At 38.8% G+C, this 13,424-nt stretch overlaps 1 protein-coding gene across 1 annotated transcript; it reads left to right on the top strand.

The window, feature by feature from the left end:
- Positions 1-5,088: 5,088 nt before the first annotated feature.
- On the top strand, positions 5,089-6,444 carry kbtbd13b (kelch repeat and BTB domain containing 13b; the record flags this gene model as incomplete). The annotated part of the gene is made up of 1 exon (XM_079450872.1): positions 5,089-6,444. The coding sequence occupies one exon, from the start codon at positions 5,089-5,091 to the stop codon at positions 6,442-6,444; it is 1,356 nt and encodes a 451-aa protein (XP_079306998.1).
- Between the last annotated feature and the right edge of the window lie 6,980 nt (positions 6,445-13,424).

Here is a 13,424-nt window from a genome sequence, read left to right as displayed (position 1 = left end):
AACCTAAAGCATAAATGTAATTAAATCTGTTTATTTATTTGCTCTCAGACAGTGCCTGCTTGCATGGCCCATCACAGGTCATCGCAAGGTCAGAATGCTTGGTGTGAAGACAGATGCATGTTTGAGAAATATTTAAATTAGGCTTTATACATATTATTTTATAATAACGGGTTTGCAAATAATCCAAAAGTCATTATACGTAGATAATAGACATCATGAACAGCACAACATCAGGTGACGTTCTGCTTTTTTTCCTGATCGAATATAATGTTTCACATTGAAATATGACAGAATGCAAAATTTCCAATTTTTTACAGAGAAACTGATATGACATGATGGTAAGATATAAATGATGTCAGATTTTTCATTTTTTGGGTTTACTTTTCCTTTAAGACATCCTTTTGTAAAGTATGGGTTACATCATACCACTGTAATGGTAAAATCTTTTGATTGATGACAAAAGTACCGCAACCATGATTCACATCCTTTTTGCCCTGAAATGAGGACAGGCTGTGTTTGTTGGTTGTCATGTTAAGAGAGAGTTTATCACTGAGCCATCTTCCCTCAGCACCTGCAAAGAGTTAGGACATCAAAGACCGCACGCACACGCACATGAACACCCCACAGCCCCGCCTTCGGTCTTAGCCCCTTCTCCTCATGTTTTTGTTTTGACTGAAGGCAATAGTCACATGACCATGTAGTGTTGTGACTGGGGGCCGTGGAATCTAGGTCACACCGAACTCTCCCTTCGCACAAGCCCTAAAGAAAGCTCATCTTATAACACTGTCCCGCTCTGAGTCCACTTTCTTTCATCTCGTGCCCTAGAACATCTGATGTTACTGCTCATATATCACACGGTAGAGGATAAACAGCACAATAGAACAAAAGCGAAAAGAAGTGAAAGAAAAAGTTAAATAGTAAACAGCGCATTATGAGTGAGAGATGAAGTCATGTTCAGCTCAATATCAACTGTAAGATTAATTTGATGTATTATGACAACACGCCATAATCTCACAATATCATACGCTTCTAAAAATGTCCTTCAAATTGCTTAGATTTTTCACCAGACATTCGGATTGCTCAGCTGCAGACTGTTCAGGTTGTCTGACCTCACGTGAAATGCTCAGATGGCTGTAACATCATGTCTGAGAGCCACAGATTATTTTGTTTTTCCTCTTAATTTAACTGTCAATCAATTTGACATGTAGAGTCCTTGTCACAGCACAAACCCCTCCACCACTATCCAAGAGTGACAGCTCAATATTTATATGCATATATGCGCATATGGTCACAGAGTGTAAACAAAAGAGAGAAACATTATGGGAGAATGTGTGTATTGGAGTGCATTGTTTTTCTAATGCATGGCATCAGGGATGAATCTATCAAGATGCATTGTATATATGCATCCGGTTAACAATGACTTTTGGCTGATTTAATGAAGTCTATTCTAATGACACCAATAGTGTGAATGTCTAAACAATTATCCATTTGATTACTTTTATAATACATGGATTATTAAAGGGATAACTTACACAAAAATGTAGTCATTTACTCACCCTCGTGTCATTCCGAACCTGTAGGACTTTCTTTCTTACGCAGACAACAAAATAAGATATTTTAAGATATAGTTTCATATATTGAAATATTCCTGTAGCTTGTGGGTTTGATTATCAGCGAAAACGCATGGGTAGTTGAAAATGAAATTTATCTTCAATGCTATTTTATATTATAAATATAAAACAATATATTATCAACAGTTTGTTTTCAAAGTGTGCTGTCACACCATAGGACACGGTATATTTGTCAACTATACCCACATTCTAATTCAATGTATCTTTTAAAGGGATAGTCCACCTAAAATGGAAATTCATTTACCCACCCTCTTGTTGTTTAAAACATGCTCGACTTTATTTCTTCTGCAAAACACAAAAGAAGATATTTTGAAGATGTTGGCAACTGAACCAAGGAGGCACCCATTGCCTTACATTGGGTGAATGTGTGCTGCCGTTGTTTGGCTTTAAATGCACTGTAAGATAAAAGCATCTGCCAAAATACATGCCAATATAAGTGCATACCAATGTTCTCCAATGTGTGTGTGGTGGGGCAACGATGAGGAGACCCTGGGGGTATGGCCTGCTGTCATCTGCTTGTCACTCCACGGCGTCATTCAAGCAGATGGCAATTAAAAAGCAACCTACTGTTCAGTTCCTCTGCTAATCAATGGAGGAATTAGCACACTCATCAAGAGTCCATGATTGTGGCTTTGTTTTGTTCATTAGAAACACCAGAATCATTAACTCTTGAGAGTATGGGGTGTCATTTTACAAATTAACCGAATTACAATCGGAAACAGACATAACTGCATAAGCAATGCTGGATTGCTGTAGAACCGGCGTTAAGAGGCTGTCAAGCGCTTTCTTGTCTTTGTCGAAATACCGACAGATTCACACACGTCTATTCAGCAACCTGCTCAGATTAGAGAGAAGCAAGTAATAACAGCCTTACTCATTAGAAACAACAGAAACAGATAACCTTTGAAGATCTTGCTTTTGTAGAAAAGTATATATCTATCTCTTTTACCATCATCAGATCATTCATTCTATGCTCTTTGTAGTGGGCTGTCAAAGTCACGAACTCTTTTATGCAGCTGGAAACGAACCCCAGCGCACACGCATTCAGACAGTTTGATGTGGTTTGGTCACGCAGCGGTCCCAGCATGTGTTTCGGCTGGCCAACAACAACACACGCTCCCTCCTATTGATAGATCATTTCACCTTGCATCTTTATAACCTCCCACACATTTCCTTTAAAGTGACTCTCCTTTGTTTACGCTCTAGTAGATGTGGTTTGTAATTGTTATCGATTATTTTTTTATTAATATGAGCTTTCGGTCATACTTTGATCAGTTTTTTCTATAGTTCAGCCATTGGGCTTTTATAACATCAATCCGGTTACACAACACACGAGAGACAGCCTGCTAAGTTTACTCTTACCCGTCCATTGACATTCACAAAAATTATAGGATTCATTGAGATGCCTGACTCAGCTATTGTTACCCACACAAAAGTGGATATTTTAGGCTCTCTAACTTTAGATCTGCCTTCGTCTTTTCCTTAAATATCAAAAAGAGTGGACGCAAAAGATGAAGCTTGACATTTCACAGAGTTATGATTCTCAAAATAGTCTGGAGCTGAACACACAATGTGTTTGGTTTAAAAATAAACCTAGATCTTTTTATTAACATGTGACCGACGTATTGGATTTTTCTGGATGTTGCCGGTACATTCGCTCCAGGCTTTCGTAATAAACTTGCACAATGGGGTTACAACACCGAGTGCAATCCAACCCGAAATCTGTTACCTAGCCCTGCTCCCGCTGGTTTTGCAGTCACATGATCAAAACAAAGAGGTCACATGGTCCCACACATGGCTCACCATGACTCAGCATGGAAAACATAAACACATGATCCTGTCCGCTTGTTATGCTTGTAAATCAAGCTGTCCCCTTTGTTCTGATTTGATGTTGTACATTCAGTTCAGACAGATTTATTTCTAGTGTATAATAAGATGCAAATTTGACTACTTTCACACATTATTGGGAAGCTAGTGTTTTATTAACACAGCCAGGCTCCTCTACTACATAAATTATTTCCATTACAAATCCTTGAGTCGGTTACAAAGGTCTCATAGTTCAAGTGTCTCCTCCGTGCTTGTCACGTGTGGCCGTTTGAGGCAAGAATTCACATTACAGCTGCAAAGCCGTTGGACACGTGAAGCTGGTTATACATGCCGTCCTGTGTGTGTCAAAGTTCAACTGTCATACAGACAGCATTAGCGCTGTTAGTGTTTAAGCAGGGGTTTAATTTTCTTGACACTCAGACAAGGGGAAGTCTAGCGGCGTGGTTTCCATGGTAACATCATGAGGGCACCCATCTAGCTCCTGTGTCTAGGTGAGTGAAGATAATGAAACCGAGCACTCTGGGCAACCCAAGCCGGTCTCTCACAGAAATATGAAAAAACGTCTCAGCATGGCCACTGACCGGCAATTACCTCATAACTTACACTGAAGGCGGGTTAATGATCTTTCATTAAAGCTAGCAGTGACCTCATATCGTGATATTTTCATATCTGTATGCTATATTCACATTTATTATCATACGATTGATCAAAATTGTATTAAATCACAGCACAAAAAATATTACCAGTGTATTAAAATATATTCTAAAAGTCCAGTGTATGAAATTTAGTGGCATCTAGTGGTGAGGATGCGAATTGCAAGCAATGGCTCACTCCACCCCTCCCTTTCGCTGTACTACGGAGGCTGAGAGAGGAATACGTTTTGCTACTTTGCCGTAGGAGATCATGTATTTAAGAAATGCTTTCTGTAAGAGGACCCACGGTGTATGTAGATTGAAATAGCTCATTTTAAGGTAATAAAAACATGAGGCTTTATTATGCACGGTCTTTCTACAAGTCTGAAGACATAATTATATATATTATATTGCATTTCTGTCAATAGAAGTTTTAAATGATTTTAATGTGTGAAGACACCATGGTGAGTAAATTATAAGAGTTATATAACATATATATTATATCAATTATATATTCGTGTGATCTATTCCTATATTGTTGAGATAGTTTGATGAACAACCTCAATGTAAACCCATTGGTTTAAGAATCCACCAGTATGAATGACGTTCAATGCATTGAAGCGTAATTTTTTTATCAAATTACCACCAGCAAGAACACATTGCACACCTGCACAAATTATCATTTTTGCCATGTAATTAATAGTGCCGACCTTAAAAAAAATGTTTAGTTTTCAAAGACATGTCACTGTTAATATCTATTTAAAACGTCTGTCACGCGGCACCGCTGCTGTCTATAGACAGAGCTATATTAGTAACAAAACTAGACTTCAGAACACCATGTGCCAGCTGGAGGGAGGACAGTTTTGTTAGCTGACAAGGAAGGGATATTTCTGTGTTAATGCTTCGCTCAGTAAGTTTTAAAAGCTTTAAATACGTTTTCGCTGTAGATAATTGCTTGCTTTACAATGCAAAAGTCAAATTGATCGGAGCAGCTAAACATGGATATTGTTAAGGTCAGAATTGGAGACAGTGTCTTTGAAGCCAAAAAATCTTTGCTGCTAAGAGAATGTGAGTACTTCCGGGCACTTTATAGATCAGGGATGGTAGAGTGCCATCAAGAAGAAATTCACGTAAAGGATCTCCACGCTCAAGGGTTTTTAATCATGCTGGCCGTGGCCGGCGGCGAGAGACCTACTCTGAACGATGATGAGATCTTGAAAGCCATTGAATGTGCTGCATTCTTCCAGGCAGAACCTCTCGCCAAGCATCTCCAGGATCTTCTCAGCTCTGACAATTGCCTACTTATGTATCAAGCGTCAGCCACCTATGGCTTATGGAGACTCCACGAGACATCAGCAAAGTTTATCCGTGATATATACAGCGACCTACGAGAAGAGTTGAAGGATCTCCCTCAGGATCTGATTGAATATGTGGAGTCTCAGGTTCCTAGGGCGTTTGTGGCTGTGGGTTCACACACTTCTTGTACTGCCGATGAGTTTCCATTAGCTGCCACAAGGACGGTATGTTATCTCGATGAAGATGACAAAGATTGGAAGGTCCTTACTGCCTTGCCCATGGAGGCTAGTACTTCTTTGGCCGGTGTGACTGTTTTGGACAATAGACTTTACATTGTAGGAGGCGTGCATGGCATCGACAAGAGGGCTGTTGATGCTAGCTTTTGCTACGATGTTGTTGCGGACACTTGGATGTTTCTTTCAGGTCCAAGACAGCCAAGGTACAACTTATCCCTGATCGGGTTGGAAGGTTGCCTCTATGCCATTGGAGGAGAGTCATCCAGAACCACAATGTCCTCCGTCGAAAAATACAACGTCAGTACAAAGGAATGGTCATTCACTGCACATTTACCGAGACCGGTAGCTGGTGTAGCATGTGCCAATGCTATGAGCCGGATATTTGTTTGTCTGTGGAAGCCAATGGAGACCAATGAAATTTACGAATACATCCCAGATCAGGATGCATGGGTTCTGGTCAGTAAACTGCTGAAGCACCAGAGCTACGGGCACTACATGGTGGCACACAAGGACAACCTTTACGTTATACGCAACGGACCCCAGGATGACTTCCTAAGATGTTTGATAGACTGTTACAACATCACCACAGGTCAATGGACATCTATGCCTGGTCACTATGGGAACAGCAAAGGGGCACTGTTTACATCTGTAGTAAGGGGAGATTCTGTGTTCACACTAAACCGTACCATGACTCTAGAGTACACCGTTGCGGGAAACATGTGGAAACCTTGTAACCAGATGGAGGGGTTTCCCAGAAATGGATCTGTGTGGACTTTTCTACTAAGGATTCCAAATGAAAGGAAAAGTGTTGTGATGTCTTAAAGGAGCTGTATGTAATAATTTTACTTTACTTTGTATTAAATCTAAACAATACCTTAAAGAGTAAATACGTTCTTACATTTCATGCAGTGTGTAATGTTGTTGTGTGTGAATGAAAGCAGTCTCCCAAGTTGTAAAGCCGAAAGTGAACGAATAAAATAACAAAGTTATTGGCTTGGGAAAAAAGGAGTCGACTCGAAACCGCGCGAACAAGTTGTCTGTCTGTTTCTAATTTCAGTTCCCGGTCGGATTTGCGTCACTTCCTGTAATGCACACCAACATTCCATTTGTGAAACTGCTTGCAGTAGACCAATCACAGCAGACTAGACCGTCTGACCAATTAGATCAGAGTAGGTTGACAGAAAGGAGGGGATTGGACAGATGAATCGCTGAACAAAATATTTACTCTTTAATTTGTTCATAGACATTTCGGAAACATGCTATTTCTTATTTTGGTTTGTCCAAAAAACAATGCTTTAGCAAGTTATTCCACTGTGAAATGTTCGTTCCGTGCCGGAATGTCTGTTTTGGTCCTTGTGAACCGCCTACTGACAATTTACCCACTACTGTATTTCGACAGCACGGTTGCCAGTTAAAGACAATTACAGCATATTGCAGCAAACAAACGATATTAGGTAGCAAATTTTGAAAGAATTTCTAGATTATTTTGCAATTTACAATATACAATTTTATTACGGTTATTTAAATGAGGCTATGTTCCATACGGCTCCTTTAATTTATCATATCTGTATAGCAACATAAGTGTATACCATAAATTAAATTTTCATTGAAAACATCGTATTGCTCACCCCACCAAACAGTTTTGTGGCACCATTGACTTCCAGAATAGGTTTTATTCCTATGGGGCCCCTTTCTTTGTGTTCAGCAGAACAACTAAATTTAGACAGGTTTGAAATAGCTTAAGGGTTAGCAAATGATTAGAGAATTTAGTTTTGCTGCAATAAGATTTTTTTCTTCAAGGAAACGATTCTGCATATGGAGACATTTAAAAAGAGTGCACAGAATAAAGACACAATTTTGCAGTGTAGGTTGAATTGAATCTTTGTTGTCATTTGGGTTGTATTGTGTTTCACTATGCAAAAAACCAGAGAGCGTTTGAAAACTGACACAAATTCACGTTGCATCTAGTGTGGATGGTTTTGGTGTAGAAAAGGTCTTCTCTTAACGTTAATGAAACTTTATTTGAAAGTCAGCGTGTTTACTTTCCCTGTGGATGTAAGAACAAAAGGCTCAGTTGTTTCGCAAACTGCCCTTTTCTGATTCAATTTCAGAATATATTTTTGTGTCTCTTTATTTAGGCAGATTTGACGTGAACATGTTTAAAAGTGCCAAATATAAGTTGTTTAATTCGTGCCATGTTTAGGAACGTAGTGACTATTCCCGAAGAGTACAACCGTGCCATAGCCAAGTCTGAAAGGGCAGAATGCAAGTGCTTATCAGATCCATGTGACAGTTGAGCTGCGTGCCATGATTTTTTGGCCACACAAGATGACGTTCTCATTCAACAGTCATGTAAAGCTTTGATGACCTTCAGGACACCAAGATGCATGTTCCCTTTTTACTAGACATATTTAGATCAATGTCATGTTTTCAAATTATAAATGACATTGATACTACCATAGTGTCTTTTAACACTTGCCAATATCCACCTCGACCGCAAAATACCTGTTATAATAACAGTTTTGTCATGCTGAATAGTTTTGCAGGATTACTCCTTGGATTGCTTACTGCAAATATTTGTTTGGTAAATACGAGTGATCATTTACAGTGGCCGTAACAATTTCGGGCAAACTCAGCGGTGCTTTCATGTGCTGCAGTGACTGAAATATACACAAGAGCCTCAATTATAATACATTCTGACAACCAGTTGGTAGGGATGAATAACAGTACAACCAATGAGCTTGTAATTTTACTGCCAGGCACAAGTGGAACGAACTCAGTGGGTAAGAGGTAAATGCGTTTCAACTGAAAATAACATCATGTGGGTCACTTCAGGACAGAATGGATGTTGCCAGGCTGTGGAGGCTCGTCCAAAGCGTGCTAGGAACTCGACGGGATGATATCTCAGTACAGCTGGTGCTGTATGACACATCTAGACATGAATCCGGCATGATCTGTGTGCCTTGTTACTCAGTGTCAGATATCTCACTGATATCTTAGCATATCTAACAGTACTTGATAGATGTTGCGGGAAGCAAACTGGCCCTTGGCGAGCATTCGTTTAATATTGGCTGGTAACCGTTTAAAGGCTAATTTACACAGATTTCGAGAGTGATTTGCTGTTGGATTTAGAAAGAGTTGTTGGACCTTTCCTGTAGCTAAGTTGTGAGAGCCTGGCGTTACCAACGCCAAGGTAGTGGTAATTTTAAAAGGTAATTTTTGCTGTGGTCCATAACTCACAAGTGTGGTCTAGCAATACCAGGTGGTATTTTGTTGAAATGTTGAATCACTTTTGTATAATTTCACTTTGAAGATAAGTTGCACATTGTTACTTTCAACCCCATCAGTTGGGACGAAAGTAACTCGCAGGTGGGTCAAAAGTAACACTCCAATATAATCTAGATTTAATTTTGTTACTCTGGTTTTTATTAATTTAACTGACTATGACCTTGTTAATATGTAACTGCAAACACCTTGTGTCTTTTATCTTTGCAAAAAAATATGAAGTTACATTTCATTTTAAATTTCAGTTTTACACTATGAACAATATGAAAATTAAATGAAATTAAATCATCATAATCTAATTACATTAAAGGGACGAAGTGTTACTTTCGTCCCGACAGGAACTCTTGACATTTAAACCTGATTTACTTTTATAATGAAAAACTCTGACAAGGCAAACTTCAGGATGTGAAGTGAATCACTTCTGAATCACTTGTAGATTGATCATTACTGTGACACATGAAACGAGAAACACAGCTTGTAATTACAAATAAGCACAGGTTCAGAAATTTACTTTCCGTGCTTGAAACTTCCGGACCTAACCACGGGAAACGATGACGAAATCACGTGATATTTGGCAGCAAGGTCAAAGGTTGCTTGAATGTGACCTCAAATCTTGGAATGCAAATCTAGTCAGGGCTCTGAGTAAATCGCTATGTTACTTTCGTCCGGCTTTACTTTCGTCCCCGCCCTCCCCTACAACAAACAGCTACAATAAGTTATGACTTTGTCAAGAAGATCAAATGAAATTAATAAAACATGGCAAAATACAGTTTAATGACTGGTAAAAAATATTAATGCGTGATACATTTTGGGCTCTGCTTATAGGAAAATTTGGAACTACAGTTGTTGAGCTTATTTCCCTATTCAAACCAGTACCTAATTATACATTATACGACGAACCTTGAATATTCCCACGATGCCCAACGTCCCATTCAGAAAACGATTTACCTCTCAGTAAGTTGCTCCAAATTGTGATGATCTGACCCAATGTAAACAATATGTCTCCGAAGTTTAAAGTCACTTCAGGTTTTGTTTTGGATTCAGTTCACCCCGGGTGGTTCAATGCTGGCCTATTGAGATTTACAAATGAGAACTATTTAGCGTGTTTAGATTGCTCTGCCTTTGGGAAACAATATCTGAGAGACCACAATGACTCTCAATGACTCTGCCTAAACAATGCACAGAGTTGTTCCCATAGCGGTTGTGCATTATTCTTAACTTCGGAGGCAGTCATTTGAGGTCAGGCTGTATTCAAGGACACATTTATATTTGTGCATCTCTCTACTATAAGGTGGCAGCTAGATTTCGTAGCTTCACAGTTCACATGAGGTCCCTCTGCATAACACAATTTGTGCCAGGCTAGAAAACCATTATGGTGAAATGGCATGAGTAATATTTATTCAAATAATTTCAGAATGTGATCTTTTTTCTTCTGCTGTCACAACAATTCTGTGAGATTTGCATGCACAGGTTTGTAGGGCTAATGCTTTGGCTTACACAGAAATGGCATGCAGTGGCGTTATGGCCTTGTGTTGCAAGAGCACATGCGGCTTTTACCTTGTAACCGCAAACATTTGGTGATGAGCAAATAAGGCGCATGCCAGAACAGCTCAATTGGTCCTGTGTAATGAGAGCCAAGCATGTATTTTTGACCCGTGCACCCACATGAAGGCTCTTATAAAATATATAATGAGTCTAAATCACCCACATAATGATACAATAAGAATTTAGAGGTCATGTTGGTCCTCCAATAGCATGTTTTTTTTTCTTTACGCTGTGTACATTTGGGGACTTTATTAAATAAAAAGGTTATGTCTGCAAAGTCAAATGGGGTGCAAAAACTTTGAAGCTCAATATCTCAAAATTGCTCAGAATGCAGATAGAACCTTATATTTCCAAACCACTTTGTAATCTTTGACTGCCATAGTAGGAACAATTACAATGGGACTGTTTGCTTTCCTACATTCTTCAAAATATCTTCTTTATAAAGCAAAATATCTTCTTTTCTACTATGGTAGTCATTGGTGGTCAAGAATTGTTTGGTTAAGAGCATTCTTCCAAATATCTTTCTGTGGATAAAGATTTGGAACAATTTAAGGGTGAATAAATGATGACAGAATTTTCATTTTTGGGTAAACTGTTCCTATTGGAAAATATTAAACACATCAAGGCTACATTGTTACAGAGTGTAGCATTGTTTTATATATAAAATATTAAAAAAACTCAAAAATAATGAAGATGGTGTTTCACGGACTATGTTTTTGATATATTTGGATTATAGTGTTTGACTATAAAGGCGGATTAAAATACATGGTCTCTTTATGTAAAAGCCCTTTCAGCAATAACTGTGTTCCCTAGGGAGGTGTTATGAAACAATATGCAATACTGTACATGATTCTGTAGTTGTTTGCATCAGTCAACATCGTAGCCTATGGAAAACAAGGCTATATGGATAACTTGTTATGGGACGGAGAAAAAAATATATTTGGAAGAACGTTAACCAAACAACTCTGGCCCCCATTGACTTCCATTGTATTGGACATTTCTAATAATATCTTCTTTTGCGTTTCACAGAAAAAAATACTCATATACAGGTTTGGATTGATAGAAGCGTGAATAAATGATGACAGGCTTTTTATTTTTGGGTGAACTGTCCCTTTAATGAAATTGTCAGAGTGTTGACCTATTGTTCAAATGACAAATGACATAGTTTGAACATACAGGAGGGCTTACCCGTTTTGTTTTGGGGGAACAACATCCAGGCTTTTAGGAACACAATGCTAGAATTAGTGCTGAATGACTTGCACTTCATTGGCTGATGTGTGCACAGGATGTGTGCATTGACAGATCGAGCAGACACACATGCCCAGAGGCTGGCAGGAAGTGCTGGCCATTGGTCAGGGTCAAACGTGACTGACATCATCACACGCCAGCGACGTGTCAAAACAAGTGGGCTGTGTTCGCATTGACCTCCTTCCTTTGCGCAGAGAAGCAGATGAGACTATTTCAAATATTTATTTGAGTATCTGTCAGCGTTGTCTGCTAATAGGGAAGGGAGAGTTTGGAAATATCTGCATCATAATTCCCAGATATGCACATCTGGAGTTGTAGAAGATGAATGAAGCGTGTATATTAGAAGCACAACCGTGTGTGATTTGAGAACGTGTCCAACCAGAGCCCAGCTGTGGTAGATGACAATAACTAACTCCCAGCAGGCGTGAGAAAAACAGGAAGACGGCAAAGGAGGATTTAGGGTCTGCGCCTCACAACAGGAAGTTCGGCGGAAGCAGACCGTTTGTCAATCTCCCTGTTTTGATGAGGTCACTCGGTTCGAGCTGTCAGGACAATGATCATTGTAGCTGCATCTACATCTGTACGGCAAACAATAATACAACAACAGAATTGAAAACACTGGAATCGTAGACCATCCTCCAAAAATAAAAAGCTCATTTGCTTTATATGTTTGAATACTTCATATTCCAGCTTATTATGCAGTCAACCTTAAAGGGATAGTTAACCGCAAAATAAACATTATATCATTAGGTTGTTCCAAAACTGTAAAAAAGTCTTTGTTTTGTTGAACACATAAGAAGATATTTTGAAGAATGTGGGAAACCAAACAGTTCTGGGGCAGCATTAACTACCTTGGTATTTTTCCTACTAGTCAAATAGTGCCCCAGAACGGTTTGGTTGCATATGTTCTTTCAAATATTTTTTTGTGTTCAGCAAAACAACAACATTTATACAGGTTTGAAACAACTTGAGGATGATTAAATGAGGACATAGTTTTGACTTTTAAATGATGTTACCAGTGTAATGTATGATACTGTTTTTACTACCAAATGGAATAGAATAGTGAAAAAGAATGAGAATTGGGATGCAGCCCATTATTTTTGCAATCTCATTTGGTAACACAAACATAAATGATCTATATGGTACCTTTTAAAGTGAAAAAGACATTCCACACACTTCCATTTACTTCCTCTGTGTTTATTTACACTAGAACCACTCCTAAATACCTATGTTAGCTTGCGTGTAGTGAGACTAACTGCACAAAAGGGATAAAAGGGGGGAATTAGGTCATGCTAAATAAAGCTCCTGTTAATGACATAGGCGGAATGGATCATGCAGTTGTGCGGTTATCCCCAGTTCTGTTAAACTGACGATAAAATTCACCCTAGTTTTTCCCTATTCTGACTCCTTTTACTCACAGGTCACATATACACATTTTAACTTATAAACAAATACAATCAGTTTGCTGTATCTGTATATTTATTTTTTCTCTTCCCAAATGTACCGGAAAGTTGGGATGGAGATGGGGGTCTTTATTTGTGTTAATGTTTCTAATTGTAACACAAAATAGCGCATATGTATGGCATGGTGGTCGTTCCGGAATCTGTTTCATTCAGGTACGTCTTTTGACATACATAAGGTGGCAATTACCACCGTGGTTTGGAGGATATCCAGAAAAGAGGCACTTTATTCATCTCCTCGAATACAAACGACACAGTCATCAA

This window comes from Barbatula barbatula, assembly GCF_947034865.1.
Source record: "Barbatula barbatula genome assembly, chromosome: 25".
Taxonomy (NCBI): Eukaryota; Metazoa; Chordata; class Actinopteri; order Cypriniformes; family Nemacheilidae; genus Barbatula; species Barbatula barbatula.
The sequence above is the reverse complement of the archived record's forward strand: the minus strand, read 5'-3'. Positions and strand labels throughout refer to the sequence as shown.